The sequence below is a fragment of the Podarcis erhardii genome (assembly GCF_964252035.2).
Source record: "Podarcis erhardii genome assembly, chromosome: 9".
NCBI lineage: Eukaryota > Metazoa > Chordata > Lepidosauria > Squamata > Lacertidae > Podarcis > Podarcis erhardii.
The window spans coordinates 76941434-76962950 of record NC_138512.1 but is presented as its reverse complement, the minus strand read 5'-3'; the positions used below and the strand labels follow the sequence as shown (position 1 = coordinate 76962950).

At 46.4% G+C, this 21517-nt stretch overlaps 1 protein-coding gene and 1 long non-coding RNA gene across 5 annotated transcripts in view; both read right to left on the bottom strand.

Moving 5' to 3' along the window:
- LOC309350464 overlaps window positions 1-21517 on the bottom strand; it is a 251288-nt gene that overhangs the window by 131186 nt on the left and 98585 nt on the right. The gene's annotated exons all lie outside the window — the stretch shown is intronic.
- Window positions 11141-21517, bottom strand: part of FBXO41 (F-box protein 41) — a 123257-nt gene continuing 112880 nt past the window's right edge. For 2 of the 3 annotated variants that reach the window (XM_081876790.1, XM_081876789.1), the window contains exons 12-13: window positions 19353-19468; window positions 11141-16007 (exon numbers count right to left, since the gene is read on the bottom strand). In XM_081876790.1, the coding sequence (XP_081732916.1) occupies window positions 15945-16007; window positions 19353-19468 (179 nt within the window). In that variant the 3' untranslated portion in view covers window positions 11141-15944. The remainder of the gene's footprint in view (window positions 16008-19352; window positions 19469-21517) is intronic. The other variant, XR_014160296.1, reaches the window with a different exon arrangement.

Below are 21517 nucleotides of genomic sequence, written 5' to 3'. Positions count from 1 at the left end.
ATACTATGATTATATAACAGATAGATTTCAGTGAAAGATGCAGGAATAAAATTTAGAATTGGGAGCCATGGAGGGAAGGAAGGAGGTCTCAAGGTCTGAAAAGACGCTTTTCTTTTTTTAATGTGTGAAAATGTTATTTAAGCCATGAATCCTGTTGGGAAAAAGCGAGGGTGTCTTTCCTCTTTTCAGCTGAAATGGCTCTGTCTGTTAACTGGGCACATCGAATGAGGGGGAAAAAATCACGCCCTGTTCATTTCAAGAACCTTTATTCACCACTGAATCATAAAATAGCTCTTAGAACACAGAGTTGGTTTTTGTTGGTTTTTTAATTTTAAATACGCATTGTTTACATTCGGCAAAGTTTCAAAGCAACAACATCAAAGTGCGTTTTACAGATGACAGTTCTGCCCCCCAAATGTCGAACAAAACAGTATGACGGTTTCTTGATGGGAGGAGAGGCCTCAAGAGAGTCACCGGGATTAACGTAAAGGCGGCAGGTTTGCAAGTCTCTCCCTCGGCCAGTCTCAGCTCCCATCTTCTTGCTGCACCTTAAAGCTTCGCCGTTCTTGCTTTGCCCTTTGCCAGTTCACCCTCTAGTGCAGGCTTGGCCCAACTAAGGCCCTCCGGACGTCTTGAACTACAAAACCCATCAGCCATAGCAAGGGCTCGTGCTGGCCGTGGCTGATGGGATTTGTAGTCCCAGACGTCCGATGGGCCCCAACTGAGCCAAGGCTGATAACGAAAGAAAACTTAACTTCCCGTCTGCAGTGCAAAGGTTTTTCCTCCCAGTCCCACACAGGCAAATCTCCAGCCTCCTGAATCGTGGTGGTTCTTAAACAAGGATCTTTCTTTTTGACAATAACTCTGCATGTGTCCTCTTCATCTCTTGGAGAAGATACAAAAGAAAGTGTGAACTTTCGATTCCCCCCCCTTTTTTTAGGGAGAGGATTTGCTTCCCCCAAACGATGCTTTTGTGGCTGCTACGATTTCTACGTGGAATGCGATTGCATCCCTGGATATTGTCCACGATGTAGTTTGAGATGAGATTCAGACTCGACATCTTGACATCTTGTGAACCTTTTGCCTCATTTTGATTGTGCAACACACACGCACACACTTCTGAACACCAGTGCAGGATTCTTTAGCATTGCAGGGAGTTGGATTAGATGAACTCTGGAGTCTCTTCCAAGTCTACTGTTCTGTGGTTCTATGGCTGCACACCTAGCCAAATGTGGAAAACAAAATCAGGCTGAGCTGTAGCAAAGCTCTCTCCCTTTTTCTCTGGCAAATCCCATATCCCATGGCCTGAGCATGTTCTGCATTAGTTAAGCAAAGGGGTCTAATGCAGTAGCTCAGCTGTGGTCTGGTGTTTCCCAAACTTCTCCAGCTGTTTTCAGACTACAATCCCCATCATCCCTGACCGCTGGTCTTGCTAACTAGGGATGATGGGAGTTGTAGTCCGAGCAGCTGTTTGGGAAATACGGCCCAGAGATGGCTCTGAGTACAGGTGTCCAGGGCGCCATTGTGAAAAACCTGACAGCAGCGGAGCAAAATTTCAGATTCCTGAAATCAAACAGAATTTTTCAAATTCTGGATTTCTGGAGACGAAATTCGGCATTTTGCGGGATGCCCAAAATTTGAGATCCACATTTTGTGCTGAAATCTTCCACCACTCAGTCTGGTGGTGGTTATTTTTGGGGTCCTCATGTTGCAGATTTGCTGTGAGGCATGAAATCTCTTTGGACTCCGAGAAACAAATCACACCCTGCTTCCTAAAATGACACACACTCCTCAGCATCCTATCGCAATTCCGACAGCATCTAGCTGAGCGAGGCTCAAAATTTGATTGCAAGGGAAAGACTCCAGCATTTGAGAACCACCAGCCATTCAGGGAACTGGCTGAGATTTAACCTGTTGATTGCCATGTCGTGTCTTTCTCCCCCCCACCCCCTCCGTGCCCTCCTCTCTCCCCCCCTTCACAGCTTTCCCCCTCCCATAAAGCCATTTCCCCACTTGGTATTTGGGATCTGTCTCGAGACACAGGGGGAAACAAACATTTTGGTTCTCAGAACACTGGCACATTTCCTCTAAAGACTAAAATATACATATATTTATATAATTAAAAAAATAGCTTAATTGCTGGACTGACTCTTTCTTTCTTTCTTTCTTTCTTTCTCTCTTTCTTTCTTTCTTTCTGGCACACTAACACATTTTCTTATAATGATTGATGCAGAAAGTCACAAGTGCTTTGAGAAACGAGTTTCCCCCCACACGGTCCCCTCGGTTATCTTCGGGTCCCTCACACGCCTTGCCCTCGACCCCCCCATGACGGGTTGCAATTAATTCTGGATGTAAAACCTGTTCTGGGAGGAAAATTGCGGTGGAACGAGATGCTAGGCTAGCTTTCGTAACCCCTTTTTTCTTCTTTTGCGGCGCTCTGCGCCAAACGACGCAAACAGGATGTCCAGAAAGCGTGACCATCATGAGGTTAGTTCGGTGGCCCAAAATAATGCAGTAAAGAAAGCCCTGCTTCATGCAAACCATCGTTAACCTATAGAACTCACTCCCACAGGATTAAAAAGGATTGTATAAATTCATGGAGGAGAGGGCTATCAATGGTTGCTAGCCAGAATGGCTCGGCTCTGCTTCCACAGATGGAGTCAGCAATGCTTCTCAAGACCGGTCCATGGAAACCACAGGATGGTCTTGTGTTCGAATCATGCTTGCTGGTTTCCAACAAGCATCTGGTGGGCCACTGTGAGAACAGGATGCTGCTCTAGATGGGCCACTGGCCTGATCCAGAAGGACTCTTCTTAATTTTTGAATGCGGAGGGGAAGATCTCCTTATCTCCTAGCTATTTTGTGAACAAAGATTGTCCAAAAGCTCACGAGGCACTGGCAGAGTCAAGCCCGCTTCTCTGCCATTCTGACAACACTTTTGCACCCTATATCAGAGATGGGGATGTCTGTGGCCCTGAAGAGGTTGTTGAATTCCAGCTCCCAGTGGCCCCAGCCAGCATGTCCAATGGTCAGGGATGAGGATGGGAGTTGGCATTCAACAATGACCGGAGTACCAGTGTCTTCACCCATTACATACCCCCTGTCTTGGGAATCTGCCAAAGAGATCTCATCTAAGTTGGGTCTCAAGATCCTGTTTCACCAACAAACTGGATTATTTCTCCTTAGCGCTCCAATATTCAACCATTATCAGTGTCCCGTTCCCCATTATGCGATGCCCCGCTTTGTGAGGAAGATGATCAGGGCCAGATCCATGGCCCATCTCGTCTGGCAGGCTGCCTACCAATGGTGTCCATTCAGAGTAGCCTTTCTCAGCCTTGGGTCCTCAGATGTTGTTGGACTACAAATCCCATCATCGTCCTGCTAGTTAGGGACGATGGGACTTGTAGTCCAACAACATCTGAGGACCCAAGGTTGAGAAAGGCCGATCCTGAGGCAATTCCTGCAAGTAGGCTCTTTTAACCCATTGTCATGACAACACAAGGCTAAAGGCGGCGCCAAGCCAAAAAACAGATAAGCTTTAACAAATGTGGCCTTGTAGAAACCCTAATTCACAACTCGACCCCCAAATTCAGGGAAGATGGACAGGCTTGGAGCGGGAGCAGCTGGAGAGGACAGAGCAAATAGACGTATATTTAGGGATAGAATTTATGTGCATACACTGTGATTTATTTTTATTTTTATTTTTGCAGGAGCAGAGAAAAGCACAGAAGGGAGTGCAGAATTCAACTTCCTGAAACTTTCAGCTTTTAAAAAATTTTTTGACACCAAGTTTATAGCCCCCTGGAAAGCATAGTTAGTATCTATTATTTGATGTGCTTAACACGGAATGGCTGCTCCCCACATTAAATGGGGGGGGGGCGCCCTTTGCGTGGTCATGCGCAGCCCCCTGGACCCTACACAACATTAGCACAGGCTTGGCTTCACCTTCCCCAGGTGGGATACCTGGAGGTCTCCGCTTACTTCAGCCAGTTGCCCAATCCCGCCTGGGGAGGCGTTGCCAAGGTGATCAGGCCAGGTAGGGGGAGGGACCACCCTGCCCACACAATAGGGGGAGGATCTTGGGTGGTCCCTCCACCTACCTGGCCTGATCACCTTGGCAACACCTCAGCAGGTGGGATTGGTCAACTGGCTGAGGTAGGTGGAGACCTCCAGGTATCCCAACTGGGGAAGGTGAAGCCAAGCCTGGGCTAATGAGGCCGCACAGGGTCCCAGGGGCTGCACGCGACCATGCAAAGGGCGCCCCCATTTAATGTGGGGAGCGGTCATTGGGGTGGAGTCTCAGAATCTAGAAGAAGATGTCAAGGTCTGGGCCCAAACCCCTTGCAATACCCCTCTTTGTCCTTTACACAAGATATTGGAACCAGAATAAATGATGCACGATAATAACACCGCAGAATTAAGTCCACGGGATGGGAACGTGAGGCGCAGTTGCAAATTTGCCTAATTTATGCAGCTCACAGAACCCGGTTGGCAGGGTTATAGAATTTTAACTTTCCAAGAGTCAGTTTCTCACAGCCTGCAGCTGCTTTATCTGAGACGTCGGCAAGTCCGGCTGCCAAATGCTCATCTGAAGCAGAGGTTGTGTAAAGGGATCTTCTTTACATATCTGGGTTTCTCTTTCTGCACCTTTGCTGTGGATTATCTGATGGTGCTGACAGGCAAATCCGTTTCCCACCCCACCCCTTTTGTTAAGGAAGAAAGGCCTCCGAAAGCCTGCAGAAGATTTGACAACCCGAACCAATTGATCTTCCTGCTGACAAGATTTCATATCTTTTAATAAATGTCTCCATGGCAGCAATGAAAGAGATGATGCCACTCTCCGGAGAGCCCTGCATGCAGTTGTGTGGGGGTGCGGGAAACTCTCCTTCCCCTAAAGAGATGCTGCTATGGTGTCTCTCTGTGTGTGCGTGGGGGGGGGACAGAAACAGCCCCCCACAACTTGTTGGATCAGCACTATTAAATCATCATCTGCAGAATCCAACAGCATCACACATGCACTGCCTGGGTGCCTAACTCAAATCACAGCATCTTTTCAGAACATCTCTTTTGGGTCCCCTGCAGCCCTGTGGTATTAGATCTCTAAGGTTGAATTTTGTAGAGGAAGAGACGGCTGAGGTGGTCAAGCCAGCAACCTTTGTGAGAGAAAATGGGCCAAGTTCAAGGCATTCCTGCTACTATTCAAAGCTCTAAGCCACTTGGGGCCAGTTTGCCCAAGAGACCACCTTTCCCCTGCAATGAAGCCCCACAGCCACTTTGGTCAGCGGAATTGGAAATATCTCAGAGGCCACAAAAGACCCATTCCACATTCTCAATCTTTTACCGTGGCAGCACCTACCCTTTGGAACTCCCTGTTGCTTGATATTAGGCAGCTGCCTTCACTGTACTCTTTTCAAAATTCCTCTTATTATGTTGGTAGCTTCCTTGTGGCTGGGGCAACCCAATCAGATGGGCGAGGTATAGGTAATAAATTATTATAGTGGAACCTTGGTTGTCGGACATAATCTGTTCTGGAAAACTGTTTAACATCTGAAAGTTTCGACAACCGAGCCACAATTGCTGGTGGGCAAATTCCTTTTTAAAAGTAGAGAAACGTTTGAAAATGGAAGCATTCACTTCTGGGTTGTCGGCGTTTGGATTCTGAATTGTTCGGCTTCCGAAGCATTTGACAACCGAGGTTCCACTATATTATTATTATTGTTATTCTTTTTGGTGCCTGCTCATTTTTGTGTGTGTGTTTAGACAAGCCAATCCAGAGGTTTAGAAAGTTGGTGTTTTTAGCCTGCAATTTTGCAGTTTTTCTCATGCCTTCAATTTCTGCACATTTTTCTTAGCCTTACCATTTTGGTAAACCACTTTGAGGGTTTTCGTTTTCATTTTTCAATCAAGCGCTATATAAAATTTTATAAAATAAATAAATAAAACAAGGCAGCGGCCCTGTCCAAATCTGTTCAGCTTCTCTTGGCACAACTGCAGAATTGGCCAAGTGCAGGTGCATTGCCATAAAATGTTTTCCCCACCCCATGATGGCGGTGATGACTGTCGGTTGTAGTAGAGTAATTAGGCCAGGGGTCTGTCATGTTTTGTCCCCTGTTGAGCTGCAACTGGGAGACAGAGACTTGACTTGCTCTTTGTGCAGAAACCGGCACTATCGCTCGGGGGGCTTTTCCTTAGGAACCCAGTGAAGTAGCAAGATCTCTTGTTAGTTAATGCTTCAAGCCCTTCTAATCTAATGCTCGGTCTGTACAGATATGTGCAAATAAAACTAACTATATCACCAAAACTGGGGACATGGGTGGCGCTGTGGATTAAACCACAGAGCCTAGGACTTGCCGATCAAAAGGTCAATGGTTCAAATCCCCATGACAGGGTGAGCTCCCATTGCTTGGTCCCTGCTCCTGCCAACCTAGCAGTTCGAAAGCACGTCAAAGTGCAAGTAGATAAATAGGTACCACTCCGGCGGGAAGGTAAACAGCGTTTCCGTGCGCTGCTCTGGTTCGCCAGAAGCGGCTTAGTCATGCTGGCCACATGACCCAGAAGCAGTATGCTGGCTCCCTTGGCCAATAAAGCGAGATGAGCACTGCAACCCCAGAGTCAGCCACGACTGGACCTAATGGTCAGGGGTCCCACTTTAAAAAGGTAAAGGTAAAGGTATCCCTGCCCGTACGGGCCAGTCGTGTCCGACTCTAGGGTTGTGTGCTCATCTCGCTCTAGAGGCCGTGAGACGGCGCCGTCCGAAGACACTTCTGGGTCACGTGGCCAGCGTGACGAAGCTGCACTGGCGAGCCAGCACCAGCGCAGCACACGGAAACGCCGTTTACCTTCCCGCTATAAAGCGGTCCCTATTTATCTACTTGCACTTAAAGGTGCTTTCGAACTGCTAGGTGGGCAGGAGCTGGGACCGAACGACGGGAGCTCACCCCGCCGCGGGGATTCGAACCGCCGACCATACGATCGGCAAGTCCTAGGCACTGAGGTTTTACCCACAGCGCCACCCTTTACCTTTACCTATATCACCAAAGCACCACCAAGGAAGCTCAAACCCAAGGTGCATGCTCACACTCCTAAAATTTCTCCCAGTTCGCAGATTGGGGGCCCCTCACAATCTGGAGGCTGTATAGAAAGGTAATATGGGAATATGGATGGTCATTTATCCTTACTGGATTGGGACGCAGACAAGCACGCCCCCTCAACTCCAGAAAGAGCAAGAAAACAGAGAAAGCTCTGGAGAATTTTCCAGCCCTGCTCAACAGAACTGCGATATTCTCTACATGTTGGGAATCTGCAGAAAGACAACTCTGCCCTCGGCAGTCAGGGCCCACCTTGGAGGTATAAACCACGTTGAGCTTTTCCCCCTACAATCAAGTGGCATATACATTTTATGAAACAAGCAAAGAAACTGCATAAGGACGGAAGGAGATCAGATGGAAGCTTTACAGATGCCTTGAAATTGGTCCAAGGGGTGATGACATTTACAGGTGAAGGGAGAAAAGAAAGCTTGGCCTGCTGGCTTTAAAAGAAGCATGTGCAAATACATCGAGGAATAGATCTAACAACAGAATTGAGCATCTATGAGCAGAAGCAGTTAATACCAGTTAATGGGAGAAGCTAATGGGAGAAGGTCCGTATAGTAAAAGCTATGGTTTTCCCAGTAGTGATGTATGGAAGTGAGAGCTGGACCATAAAGAAGGCTGATCACCAAAGAATTGATGCTTTTGAATTCTGGTGCTGGAGGAGACTCTTGAGAGTCCCATGGACTGCAAGAAGATCAAACCAATCCATTCTGAAGGAAATCAGCCCTGAGTGCTCACTGGAAGGACAGATCCTGAAGCTGAGGCTCCAAGACTTTGGCCACCTCATGAGAAGACTCCCTGGAAAAGACCCTGATGTTGGGAAAGATGGAGGGCGCAAGGAGAAGGGGACGGCAGAGGACAAGATGGTGGGACAGTGTTCTTGAAGCTACCAGCATGAGTTTGACCAAACTGCGGGAGGCAGTGGAAGACAGGAGGGCCTGGCGTGCTCTGGTCCAGGGGGTCACGAAGAGTCGGACACGACTAAACAACTAAACAACAACAACAATGGGAGAAGTAACAGCAAGAAATTGCTGCTAACCTCATGCCCTGCTCGTGGGCTCCTCTACGACCATGATCCTGATCAGTAGACAGTTTTCATTTTTTCTGGGACAGCAGCTGATGCCATGGACCCGAGATGTGCACTGACCACATCCCTCTGGCATTTCCCATCTCCTGCACTGGCTGCGTAAACTTCCACCATGGATCTGGTCTGACACTCTTCCCCTTAGTAGCCGACTGTGGCATTCAGGGCACTTTCCTCTACCCATACTCAAAATCCAAGCTAGTTACGTAGGACTTGGCCAAAGTTCAATGCAGTTCAATACTGTCTACTCTAACTGGCATTGCCTTTGCAGAGTTTCAGGCAGGGGTCTCTTCCAGATCTACATTGTGACCTTCCGCATGCAAGCAAGATGCTCTACCGCCAACCTATGATCCTTGCCCATAAACTGCTCCCTCCTCCTTCTCCTCCTCGTCTGGTGTTGGTGCTTAAGCCATGTGCTCCCACTGGCCAATGCTTGAGCCAGCCCTGGATCTTAGAAGCAGATCCCATGCCGCAAATGGCAGAGGCGTACGTTTCACTTCGTTCGGATAGCGCCACGTGCTAAATGACACGACGCAGAAGGCTTCACGCTCAAAGTTTCCCTCTTCCCGCGCAGACCGACACCACAAAGCTTCAACATTTGACAGTTTTACAAAAGCGCATTGGAGCAGCAATAGCACCAACAAGCCGGGTAGCTGCAGCCACCAGAAACGGGCTTTGATCTTTGCAAAATGCAAAGAGGCGTCTCCACTTTGCAAACCACGTTAAAACAAACCCACTCGGCGGCAAAAACGCTTCGTGCACCAGCTGTGCCAGATTTTCCCCGGGTTCATTTTGCTCAGCAGAAGGTGACATTGCAAAAAGGGAGGTGTGAAGTTTGCTTGGAAAGAGCGAAAGATGAATCGCTGCCTTTTGCGGCGACTCCGCCATCTGTCCCCATCTCCCTCCAAAGCATGGCCAGTGCTAGGCAGTCTCCTTCAAAGTCAAAGGGGCAGCAGGTACTTTTACGGGTGGGGGAATCTGTCAATTTTGGTTTTTTCCAGTTTCTCAGTGTTCCAATCTTAATCAGTTCTCCACATTTTGCAGCAACTTGCAATTTTTCTTTTTTTCTTTTTAAAAAAGTGCTTATGAAAATCCATCACAATTTCATGCAAATTTCTCCTAATAAACACATATTTGTATGCAATTTCACAGACCGAAGACATTTTTCCACAGCATTTCCCCTGATTGTGCTATTTTCACTGATGTATGCATTTATATGCACATTTAACACAATTCCCTTTTTTGGGGGGGCACACATTACTTGTCTGGAGAAATGCATTGCAAAATTCGGGGATATGTAGATTTCAAAGTTCCTGTGCTGTTTTGGAAAAATGTGAATCTGGGAAATTTGAATTTGAATGCCATCTGAACCAAATTCCTCCCCCACTCCTTGCTACTATACAGGTAGCAACTGCATAGCATAGCACAGGGGTTGGCAACGTGTGGCCCATGGGCCAGATGCAGCCCATGAAGACCGTTTTACTGGCCCACGAGCCGCTCCCTTGGCGAGTCCCTCACACGCTGCGCTAAACCAGTGTAGCACAGCATGGGGACTTGCCAAGTGGCGCTGGAAACCGCATATGCGCATGCACAGATACTGGAAACTGCGTCTGCACATGGCCAGATGCCAAAAAACGCTTCTGTGTGGGTGTGATTTTCGGCATCTGGGCATGTGCTGCGCCGGTCCAGCCTACGGAGGATCTCAGTGGGAATGATCTGGCCCATGGCTGGTAAGCCTTGCCGACCCCTGGTATAGCCTCTCTGCACAAAAATAGCCACCCCCATTTTGCAGAAGGTGAACTGCTGTTGGGAAATGCCCCCTCCCCAATACACTGTGGCTCAACTTCCACTTGCATGCAAATTTCTCAATGAGTGCACCATGAAGTCATAGCCTGTGTGTATGAACTCCCCATCATAGTGCAATCCCCATAGAAAAGGATGTTCATATGCCGCCTTGCTTTTTAAGGGAAAACTGCTTGCACATCCAAGCCCTTTTCATAAATCTGGGTTCTTCTCCATGTATTTAGCAGATGTGGGCAGGGAGAGCCGAGCCTGTTGCCCCACACTGTACCCACTGAAGGCATGGAGGGCAACCCAAACCTCTGAGCAGGGCTTTAGCTGTGAGCCGTAGAGGGTGGAGCGATCGACTGAGGCACGCTGATGTGCTAAGCAGCTCTTCAACCTGAGCATACCATTTCCTGCACTATCCGTTCAATTAATGTTTATATTCCCCAAAGGCCTTTAGAACACCCTCACGGAACCCAGTAATACAAATGACCACATTAAGAAAAATTCATTTGCCTTCAAAGCATTGCAGAGACATTTTCTGCCTCCCACCCAGCTTTTTCTTAAAAGAACACAAAACAAGTTTTTTGGCTCAGATTTACGTTATGACACCCAGCAGGTCAGGGGGCTTGATCCAGCTCCTGTTAGTCTGCAGTTCTCTACATGCTTCCCATTGAACTCAGTTAGACCTACTTCTGAACAGATAAGTGCAGAACAAAGTAAAACACTTTTAAGTCTTATTGATGCCCATAGAAGAAAGTTAAGCTCTGTGGTTTCCCATTGGAATCTGTGAGGTTTGCAGGTGCTAACTGGATCGTGGCCCCAACTATCTGATTTCTGGGTTAAGAATAAGAATAATAAACATATGTTTTAAACAGGAAAGAAAACATATATCAAAAGTGCTCAGGTCCTGTTCAAAGGGTGCAAGGGTTAACACTGCAGGGGGGGGGGGATAATTTCCAGCCAACATCACATCATCATCCACTTACAAACCTCTTTTTTCCTGCCTTCGCAGCACAGTGAGCTGTGAGACTGATGGGGTGGGGGACAGGGAAGAAGGGAACGCCATGAACCAGTCAGGGATTTATGATAATAATAATAATAAAAGGGAGGGAGACCACACACCCATAGCTCAATTTTGACCAAAGTTCACAGGCAGAGAATCTCACAGTTATCATCATCATCATCATCATCATTCTTATTTTCTTTAAAAAAGAGAAAATAAATAGCGATGTCATTCCACCCAATAAATAAATAAACACATAGGTAAATAAATAAATAAACATCTTGCTCTCCTCGCCCTCCCCCAACAACCCTCCAAACCTAGAGATGAAATATCTCTTAGAAGACACTTTGGTCTCTGATCCTCTGAGTCACACCTTTTAATCCTGCTCTTCCACCTTCCCTCCCAGTTATATGTCCTGGTAACATGAAATCGTGGCTTCCCAGGCGAATCGCTGCGCACCATGCGCAGTTCTTGACCGCTGCCCTCTGTTCACACATCCCTTGGAATGCGATCTTGGGGGCAACAAGTGGAAAAGGAGGGAAAGCTCCCCTCCCCGCCGGTAGCCACTCCATCCAGTCGAATGCCATTGCTTGGAGGATTTGACGTAGCTGGATGCTGTCACAGCTGCCCCCCGCTTCCAAAAATGAAAGAATGTTCCAGCTAAATCCACAGCCCTGAGGGCACATCCCTGGATTAATCAGGGGGACCCGAACCTTAGATTCTTCCACTACCAGAGACTCTGCAGAAAGATGCATTAGAACGAGGGCAAGAAAGATAGTATCAGGCCAGAATTGGCTCTTGAGTCCTCCTCACATCCGATGGGCTGGTTTCCTCTCTGGCACTCTCTTTCAAAAAGGAAAAGAAGGCGAGAGGGGGCAGAAAGTAATGGAAATTGTAGTCATAGCAGCAGCAAACATCCTCATGAGCTGACCTTCTCTGCCCTTGATGAACGAGGAGGAACCAAAATAAATAAATCAGTCCCCGAAACGACTCTCAGTTAAAGCAATCCCTCACTAAGAACAGAGCATAGCGACACATGCTGAGTAAATAACTTTGCTTTAAAATCTCTCTTCGTCTTTTATTTTATTTTAATTCTTTATAGAAATAAATACTGACTTTTCTTGAATTTAAGGTAACGTTTGTTCAAGTTTCTGCACTGTGTCAAAGGCGACTGTTCAAGCTCATGGTTTATCGCCACTGCCAGAAAACTCTAGTGTTTAAAAAGTATCAAAATGTGGAATTTAGGAGGCTCGTGTTCACTTTCTCCTCCATCCTTGTTGCTTTTCGTTTCATTCCTTCTTATTGGATGATTATTTTTAATTTTTGCTGGTTTTTTAGGCATCCTTTTAGACTCTTCGGACCACACCAAACACTTTGCTCCCTTCCTCCTCCTGTCCCTTCAGTGTCACCTCCAGGGCCATGATGAAAAAAGAAACTTTGGCAAAATGGCTGCCTTCCTTGTAAACACGAGGGCACCCTGCTCCTTGAAGACTGCATTTCTCAGAATGCAGTGCATCTCAAGCTGCAGGTGGAGCAATGCATTCTGGGGCCTCCTTCCTGCAAAAGCTCTCCATTTACTCCAGGATTTGTGACCTTTGTGCCCCCACGACAGGAAAACAAAAACCCCCAAAGGTTGTGCAAGTCTTTCGGAATCAGGATTAAAATAAAATAAAAATCACTACCTGTGAGAGTTGGCTGCTGGAAAAGGCAATAATTCTGTGAAGCAGAACTGGATTTTTGCAGATCCAAAATCTCCGAGCGGGTTCCGTTGACCCTCCTTTTCTCTGAATTCTCATTCTCCCCAGTGTTGCTATATGAATTCTTAGAGACTATTTATTGCCTGCCCAAACTGAGAGATCTTCTTAGGGCAATTTAACACTTCACATGGCACCAAACGTAGGTTTTCCACCCAATGTGTCACTTGGCCAGGAGCTGCAAGTAGATCTGTCATTTTTTTAAAAGTCCTCATGAAAACCCAACAGCTTTTGAGTGTGAATTTCCCCTAACACTAGAATCAGCAGCATCCCATACCAAAGATTTCAGGGCCTAAATGCCTAGTTGGCCTTTGTAATGTCTTGGAGATGGAGGTTAATTGGGAGGGGTGCAGAACCTGCAGACTATCTGTTCTCTAATTTGCAGCCAGCTCCTGCTGGGTTGAAGCTTGCAACCTGCATACACACTCTTCTTAATTATTTTAAATATCTATATTAAAGGCACACTTACCACTTGGCCCTAAAAAGTCCTCTGCATCTTGTTCAGGCAAGTACTCTCTCCCCTGTGTGGGTCCAGGGAGCACCTTCCATGGGGCTCTGTCCAGGGTCCTGAAGCATTCTGATTCAGGGCCCATTCAGACATCCACTTGTCTCGTCCCTAAAAAGCATGGGTGCAAGTGGTTTTGCTTCTGCTCCACCCCCTTCCCCTGTGGAACACCCGTTCCTTCGCGATAAATCTGAGCAACTGTCCATTGGAGAAAACCTGACTGACGTTTGCTCTGATTCAGTGGCAAATGATAACACGGCCCTAAGAAGGATTAACCTTTTCACTTTGAATGGTGCATAGAAGAAGCCCAGGTGCAGCCTAAACTAATTTGCAGTTTCTGCAGCCTTCCTGTTCACACTGAGGGTTCTGTGTTCAAGAACCCCCAAAATCAACAATGGTGTCATCATCAAGTGTGCTTTGCACAACTTATTCTTGCCACAGAATTCTTGGTGCTTTTTGGTTGCAACATAAAGAATAAGGATCCTCTCTCCTTTTTTTGAGGGGGGGGGGAGACTGATTATCAGTTTTCTCTCTCAGGTAATACCACTCAAGTAATAGAAGCTTTAGAATCCACCATATATAGTCCTATATGTCTTTTTCAAATATCTTATCTTTGTAACTACAGTTAAGCCTGCAACTTACATTGCATTCTGGGCACTGTACATAAATCCAAAATTGTGTATAATCAAAACACATGGGGTGCAATGGCGTATAGGATTGCCAAAGACATTTTTCCTGGATGCATGCCCCCTTTTAATTTTATTTATTTTTTTTGCAAAGTGCATAAAGCTGAATATAAATTAAATGTGTATAAGTTGCAGGCTTACTGTACTGAACCGGGAGTCCAACAGCTACTTGATAAGGGTTGGCTCTGATAAGGGTTGGCTCTGAGATGGGGGTTGCCTTGTTTTTTCTGGCATGAAGCTTGTGCCTTCATCAGCTGCACACCAGGCAGAAATCCAACAGGTCAGCCTCGCCCCCCCCCCCCCAAGAATGGAGATGCTCTGATGGAATAAAAACAGCTTCGGATAATTCCAGCTGATGAAGGCACAGCGTAGCGACCCTTGGCTTAGACTCAGAAATGCTTCCCGCGAGTCCTCAAGGCCAGCCCTCGACTGCCCCTGGGGATTCAGCATAAATGCTATGCCAGAAAGGATTTTCTCAGGTTGATCAAATGCTTTGGCCATGAGCTTATAAGCCAGGCTCCTCCTTGCAGGATCTGGAACCTGCACTTGCTAGCTGTGTCATTTTTGCTGCGGATCCATCGTCACAGCAGGATGCTGACTGCAAACTCCATCCTTCTGCTTCCCCAAGAAATCCAACTGAAGCAAAGCCATCTGCCTGAGAAATTTGGGCAGAGCTGGTTCCTCTCATTTCTGGAAGCTATGTGCTCCCTAAATCTTGGCATAAACGGCAGGGATTGGGAACTGGTTAATGTCAGGGGCCAGTTAATACCTGGAGGGCACTTGCAGATCTGTAAATTGTGTGTGTGTGTGTGGGGGGGGAACTGGATCTCCCTGCCTCCTGGAAAGCAGGCAAGCTAGGGATGATGGATGGAGGAGGCTTACATTCAAAGCAGAAACATCTCCTTTCCACTGTGCCAATTGCCAAACGATTAATCACTCGGCGAAGCCACCCGCCAGAAGAGGAAGGCGGCGGCTTTCCATGAATCAGGAAAAAGTTGGTGGCAAGAGATGAAAACAGGATGTTGCAGGCAAAGATGCTTTATGGCCTGTGCAGGAGAGAGAACAAGGGCCCTGGCTCAGCGGCCCAGGTCCTGGGTTCAGTCCTCAGCATCTCCTGGGAGGACTGGGGAAGACTCCCTGCCTGAAACCACGGAGAGCAGCTATCAGTCGATATAGACAATACTGAGCTAGATGGACCAAGGGCCTGACTCTGTATAAGGCAACTTCCTATGTTCCTGGCTCCAAGACGGAAATTGATCAGCGGGGAGAACATTCCAGGGTTCCTCTGCAAGGTAGGAGATTTGTTCTCTTAGGATTGTAGCGGTCTCTGGCCGCAGGGAAATTCAGCTTTGCCTTTTCTTTCATAAGAGAGAGGGGGAAAATAAAAATGAACAGGAATCCCCGCTTCTCCCCACAATAGGAACTGCCCCCTCCCTCATTAAAAAACCAAGAGTGAGCGAGAGAAAGAGCCTGAAAGGAAAGACATGAAATGAGGCTCTGAGGCGATGGAGTTTCAGGAGGAAGGAACGACCAGTCGTTTCCACAAAGGAGGAGGGCGAATCGAGGGAGTCGAGGGAGCCCCGTTGATTTGTCACCCTTGGCCGAGAAGTTGTTGAAGGGCGAAAAGAAAGAGAAAGTCTCGACGGCAAAGGAAGGATCTGCAAAGAAGGGCCAAGCTTCCCTTGCACAGCTGCCTCTGCGAGATGAAAGGAGGAGAAGGAGAAGGAAAAGGGCTGTTCCCGCTGGCAGTCTGGAGAAATCCCTTTGCCGGGCGTTTTGTTGTGTGTGTTTTCATAGCACCATCATCTCAGCGATACAGCTGACCCTTCACCGCACGGAAAAGGAGCTCGTCGCGCCCAGTCCGGAAGGCCTGCTCAAAGATGCGTGCGCTCGGCTGGGTGCTTCTGAAAGCGCCAGTCCAGAGAACTGAGGCTGGCAGGCAGGCTGCTGGTGTTGGCGCCAGGATGTCTTTACGAACAGACGGGCAGGAGGTGTTAATCTGGGGTGCGCGTTGGTCTCTCCCCTTGCAAAGGTTAACAGCCAGCTTCCACCTTAATGTGTAAAATCTTTGAAAAGCCTGGCCTCTTCTTCAGGGCCTGGAAGAGATAGGGAAGAGAGAGACGGCAATAAATTTCAGGGGAACTGGTATGCGGGAGGAAACAGGCTGCTCCAGTTGGGGCAGAGCTTCTTCTTCTTCTTAATTCTTTTTAACAACACTTAAAATAAACAACAAAGAATAAAAAATAAAAAGGGAGAATGTGAAAGGATAAACTATAACCCTATAAGAAATAACAATTGCAATTCCATACATACTTACCTAATATATAGATAGTGGCATTATACATACCGTATTTTTCCGTGTATAACTGTATTTTTTAAACCAAAAAATTAGGTTTGAAATTGAGACTCGTCTTATACACGGGTAGCGCTGAGGGGTGTTTTCTTAATTTGGAGTCCCCCCAAATAGGGCGCATCTTATACACGGAAAAATATGGTATATATTTATTTTTTAACCTAAACGGGTTCCAAATTTCATTATATTCCCCCACCCGCAAACTCTACTTCTATAAGCAATCTACTCATAAGTGGTAAGTGCAATCGTGTTTTCAATCCATTGATTAAATGGAGACGTCAATTTATCTTTCCAATGCAGCAATGTAAGTCTTTTGGCCATAGTAAGGGTAGGAAGAATCCATTTACGTTCCTCAGTTGTCAAATTCCATGTCGTATATATGTAGCTCAAAAGAATATTATCCTCTGGAAATTTTAAACTTTTTCCACACAGTCATATTCATATAATCCACTACTTTCTCCTAAAATGTAATAAGCATAGCTCATTGTAAAAACAGGTGTTTTAAAGAAATATTATCCTTATTACGTCTCCAACAAGACAGTTCTTTTCTATACAAATGCCATAGAGTTCCAATAATTTCTAAATGTTTGGGCCAAAGAGAGGGAACGTTTTCTGGCCGGGTGGGTCAGATCCTTATGTCCTCAGCTTGGGTGGGGGGGGGGCAAATTTGACAGGTGAGCGGGGTTGCCCACCTGTCAATCACCCTGTGCCATAGCAGTGGCAGGTGACGTGGCGCTTTGACGCCCCGACTACCGGGACTTCAAAGCGCAGAATGGAGGCTGTTTGAAAGCCCTTTTTGCAAGAGCTTCAATCTCTGCCCTCCTGTGCACCCACTGACATAACCTGCTATCATTATGATTTATTAAATTCGTATACCGCCCTTCAGCTGCAGATCTCAGGTAAGTACATTATATTGGAGTGACTTGGTGCTGTTTAGTCGTTTAGTCCTGTCCGACTCTTGGTGACCCCCTGGACCAGAGCACGCCAGGCACTCCTGTCTTCCACTGCCTCCCGCAGTTTGGTCAGACTCATGCTGGTAGCTTCAAGAACACTATGCAACCATCTCATCCTCTGTCGTCCCCTTATCCTTGTGCCCTCCATCTTTCCCAACATCAGGGTCTTTTCCAGGGAGTCTTCTCTTCTCATGAGGTGGCCAAAGTCTTGGAGCCTCAGCTTCAGGATCTGTCCTTCCAGTGAGCACTCAGGGCTGATTTCCTTCAGAATGGATTGGTTTGATCTTCTTGCAGTCCATGGGACTCTCCAGAGTCTCCCCCAGCACCAAAATTCAAAAGCATCAATTCTTCGGCGATCAGCCTTCTTTATGGTCCAGCTTTCACTTCCATACATCACTACTGGGAAAACCAGAGCTTTAACTATACAGACCTTTGTTGGCAAGGTGATGTCTCTGCTTTTTAAGATGCTGTCTAGGTTTGTCATTGCTTTTCTCCCAAGAAGGTGTCTTTTATTTTGTGACTGCTGTCACCATCTGCAGTGATCATGGAGCCCAAGAAAGTAAAATCTCTCACTGCCTCCATTTCTTCCCCTTCTATTTGCCAGGAGGTGATGGGCCCAGTGGCCATGCTCTTAGTCTTTTTGATGTTGAGCTTCAGACCATATTTTGCGCTTTCCTCTTTCACCCCCATTAATTCCTCCTCACTTTCTGCCATCAAGGTTGTGTCATCTGCATATCTGAGGTTGTTGATATTTCTTCCGGCGATCTTAATTCCGGCTTGGGATTCATCCAGCCCAGCCTTTCGCATGATGAATTTTGCATATAAGTTGAATATTGGAGTGACTGGCCAGTATTAAAAAAAAAAAAGGCCTTATGGGCCAAATCTGATCTGCAGGCCAGAGGTTCCCCAACACTGATTTGGGTGAATGAGTCTGGCCCTCTAATCTCAGCCTGCCTGTCAGTCTTCACCTTCTTACCTACAGCCAGTCATGGGGTGGCTCTGCTTGTCATTTATTCAGCATTGCCTGCACTGACCGGCAGTGGCGCTCCAGGTTTTGCCAGCTGAAGACTGAAAAAAATGCTCCAAAGTACTTTCCCCCCAAAACCAGAGTCCTTTCTGTTGCGGATAATCCAGACGGAAATTCCCAGGTGTCAAAAAAGTTTATTTATGTATGCCACTACTGCGGCCCGTGTTTTGTTAGCCCCCAAATGGAAAACAAGTGAGGTCCCAACCAAAGAAGAATGGCAGCTTAAGATGACAGAATATGCGCAGCTTGTAGACTTAACATACAGAATACGATAAGGAGAAGAATATACATTTAGAGAAGATTGTAATATGTTTAATGAATATATGGGGGGAAATTGTGTACACTTGAAAACACTGGCAGCATAAAGATAAATTCAGCAGTGTAAATAATTTTGATGGATGTAATAAGGAATACTGAATGGTTTAGTTTGTGTAAAATATGCAGGGATTTAAGATATGCATAATGAACCATGGAAAGAGAAAAAAGGAAGTCATTGATATTTTAAGGAAGTTTAAAAGAGTACAGTGGACCCTTGAGTTATGTACCGCTCTGGATACGTAACTTTTGAGTTGTGAACAGGGCAAACCTGGAAGTGTACACTTCCAGATTTTGCCGCGCATGGATGTACAGAAGCGCTCTATTGTGCTGCGTGCGTGTGCAGAAGTGGTGCCTCCAGTTACGGACTTCTCAGGTTAAGTACGAACCCCCGAAATGAATTTAATTCGTATCCAGAGGGTCCACTGTATTTTAAACTGTAAAAACAGAAAAAATTAATAAAAATTATACATTAATATAAAATAATAATATATAATTTTCTAAAAAAATGTTTAGGGGTACTCTCATTTTGACTACAGAAAATCACCATTTTATAGTTCAAATCAGGCAAAATAAATACAGTAAATGGACAAAAGTACAAAGATTCATAAAATGTTTAGGGGTATGCGTACTTCTGCGTCCTTTCCAGAAAAAAGCACTGTATGAAAAGACTGAACCTGGGATCTTTGAGGATGAGCTCTTGCCACTTCTTTCTCCAAGCAAGCCCATTGCTAAAAAGGAAGAGAAGCAGAACAAGACTAATAAGGATTAGACCACGTGAGAAACTCATTACCTGGAGTTTGGTCACCATTTCCTCAAACATCTTCCTGGCCTCAGAACTGTTTGGTTCCTTAAAGTAGTCCGAGATCCCAACCTGCACCACGATGGACTTCAGGTTCCGGCAAACACCTTTAAGGAAAGAGAAATGTCTTCAGCATGAAATCTGGGTTGGGAGATTTCCTCTTCTCTTGGGGGAAAAAAAACCATAAGAGGTGAAGAAAAAAGCAAACCCCCCCCTTTCTGCTTCATGACCAAGGGGGGTAATGGGGGGACTTCATGGCTACCAGGGGAAGACCTTAAGCAGAGGTCAGCAAACTTACTGCGCCTTGGGCCGGTGTCTCCAGCGCCGATCACCGCGCGGGCCAGAGGGTGGGGAAGCTCATGCCCAATGCATGTGCACATGCTATTTCCGGCACACTTCTGGGTCGGAGGAGCACTGGAAATAGCTTGTGCGCATGTGCACGGGCCTCTTCCGACCCGGATGTGCACCAGAAATAACGTTTGTGCATGCCCAAATAACGCTTGCACATGCACAAATAATGTTTGCGCATGTGCACAAGCTTTTTCCGGTGCTCAGATCTGGAAGTGGGCAGCTGCGCAGCGCTGGTAAGAGCGGGTAGCGGGGGTCGCCGTGGGCCGGATAAACGAGTCCCTTGGGCATTATCCGGCCCGCGGGCCTTAGTTTGGGGACCCCTGACCTTAAGGGTGTTATTGTGCCACACTGGCGACCCCTGCAGGAGAGAAGCTGCTATTTCATCTTGAATCCTGATGATCTCCACTTTGTATGATTATGAAAGGTCAGGGTTCTAGTCCTCATGACTGTACAAAACAACCCAAAGAAGACCGATGCATTTGCTACAACTCCAGCACCCTTATTATTTAAAGGAACATCCTTGGTTGTTCTTCCCCCCACCTCTGAAAAAACTAGAGGGAAAGCCCTCTGCGTAAATCCATTTAAGGCATTGCTTATGGCATTAATTGTGGGTACCAGCTGCCAGAATTCTGCTAAATTAAATGCTAATAATCATTTGCGATATGAGCTAGTAATCACTATTTTGGAAAATTGCTAGCAGCAGCTGATACGGCTGTGCGAGAGGTGAAGTTTGCTTGAGCTGCTCATATCTCTAACCGTGCCTCCTCTTCTTTTAATTCAATAAATCGGGCTGCGAGCTTTCAATTAGCAGATAAATCCACAAAGTAGATCAATTAATAGATCCCCGAATTAGTAGATTTAATCAGTGGGGCTCAGAGTTAAGGGGATGCTTGCTAAATTTTGCATGTGCTTTGGCTCTTTCCTAGGGAAAAGAGAAGGAAAGTCATGTTATAGGTGGACATTCCTTCTGACAATGCTTATAAATTCCCACATGAAATAAAACAAAAAGAATAGGCTTATTGAGGATTGGTAACATTCTCACTGCATTTTAATTTACCTAATTAACACAAGCAGGTCAAACAACTAAAAGGTCATTAATTGTTGGGCAGCGATGCTAATTGATTATTTGTGTAAAAAACAGCAGGGCGTGTCGCCTAGCAAACTTCCTGGATATCTGTAACAAAGCAGCTCTGGTGGAAAGCCAACCTCTGCTATTTTTAACAATGAAATTCTCTATAAATACTCTACTTGGCACTAGTTCCTTCACAGCTAAGTCCTAACTGAAAAGAAAACCTGAGCTTCTCTGAAGCTTTGTACCTCTTGATGGGAGAAAAGGTGTGTGAGGAAAGTAGATTTTTCTTCTTTCCCACATATCCAGAGTCAGCAGCCAAAATAGACATAAGATCTGGGGTTGCAAGGCCTTTTTGGAGGGTGTGTGGGGGGGTCAATAGGACCATTTTTTTAATTTTGAGTTAGTGCTATGGGTACAAATAAAAAAAATGGCTGCCATGGGGTGTGTGACATAACACAAAACGGCTGCCGTGAGGTTTGTGGCATAGAACAAAATGGCTGCCATGGGGTGTGTGGCATAATACAAAATGGTTGCCATGGAGTGTGTAGCATAACACAAAATGGTTGCCACGGGGTGTGTGGCATAATACAAATGGCTGCCATTGGGTGTGTGGCATAATATAAATGGTTGCCAAGGGGTGTGTGTGGCATAATGCAAAATGGCTGCCATGGGGTGTATGTGTGGCATAATACCAATGGCTGCCAAGGGGTGTGTGTGGCATAATACAAATGGC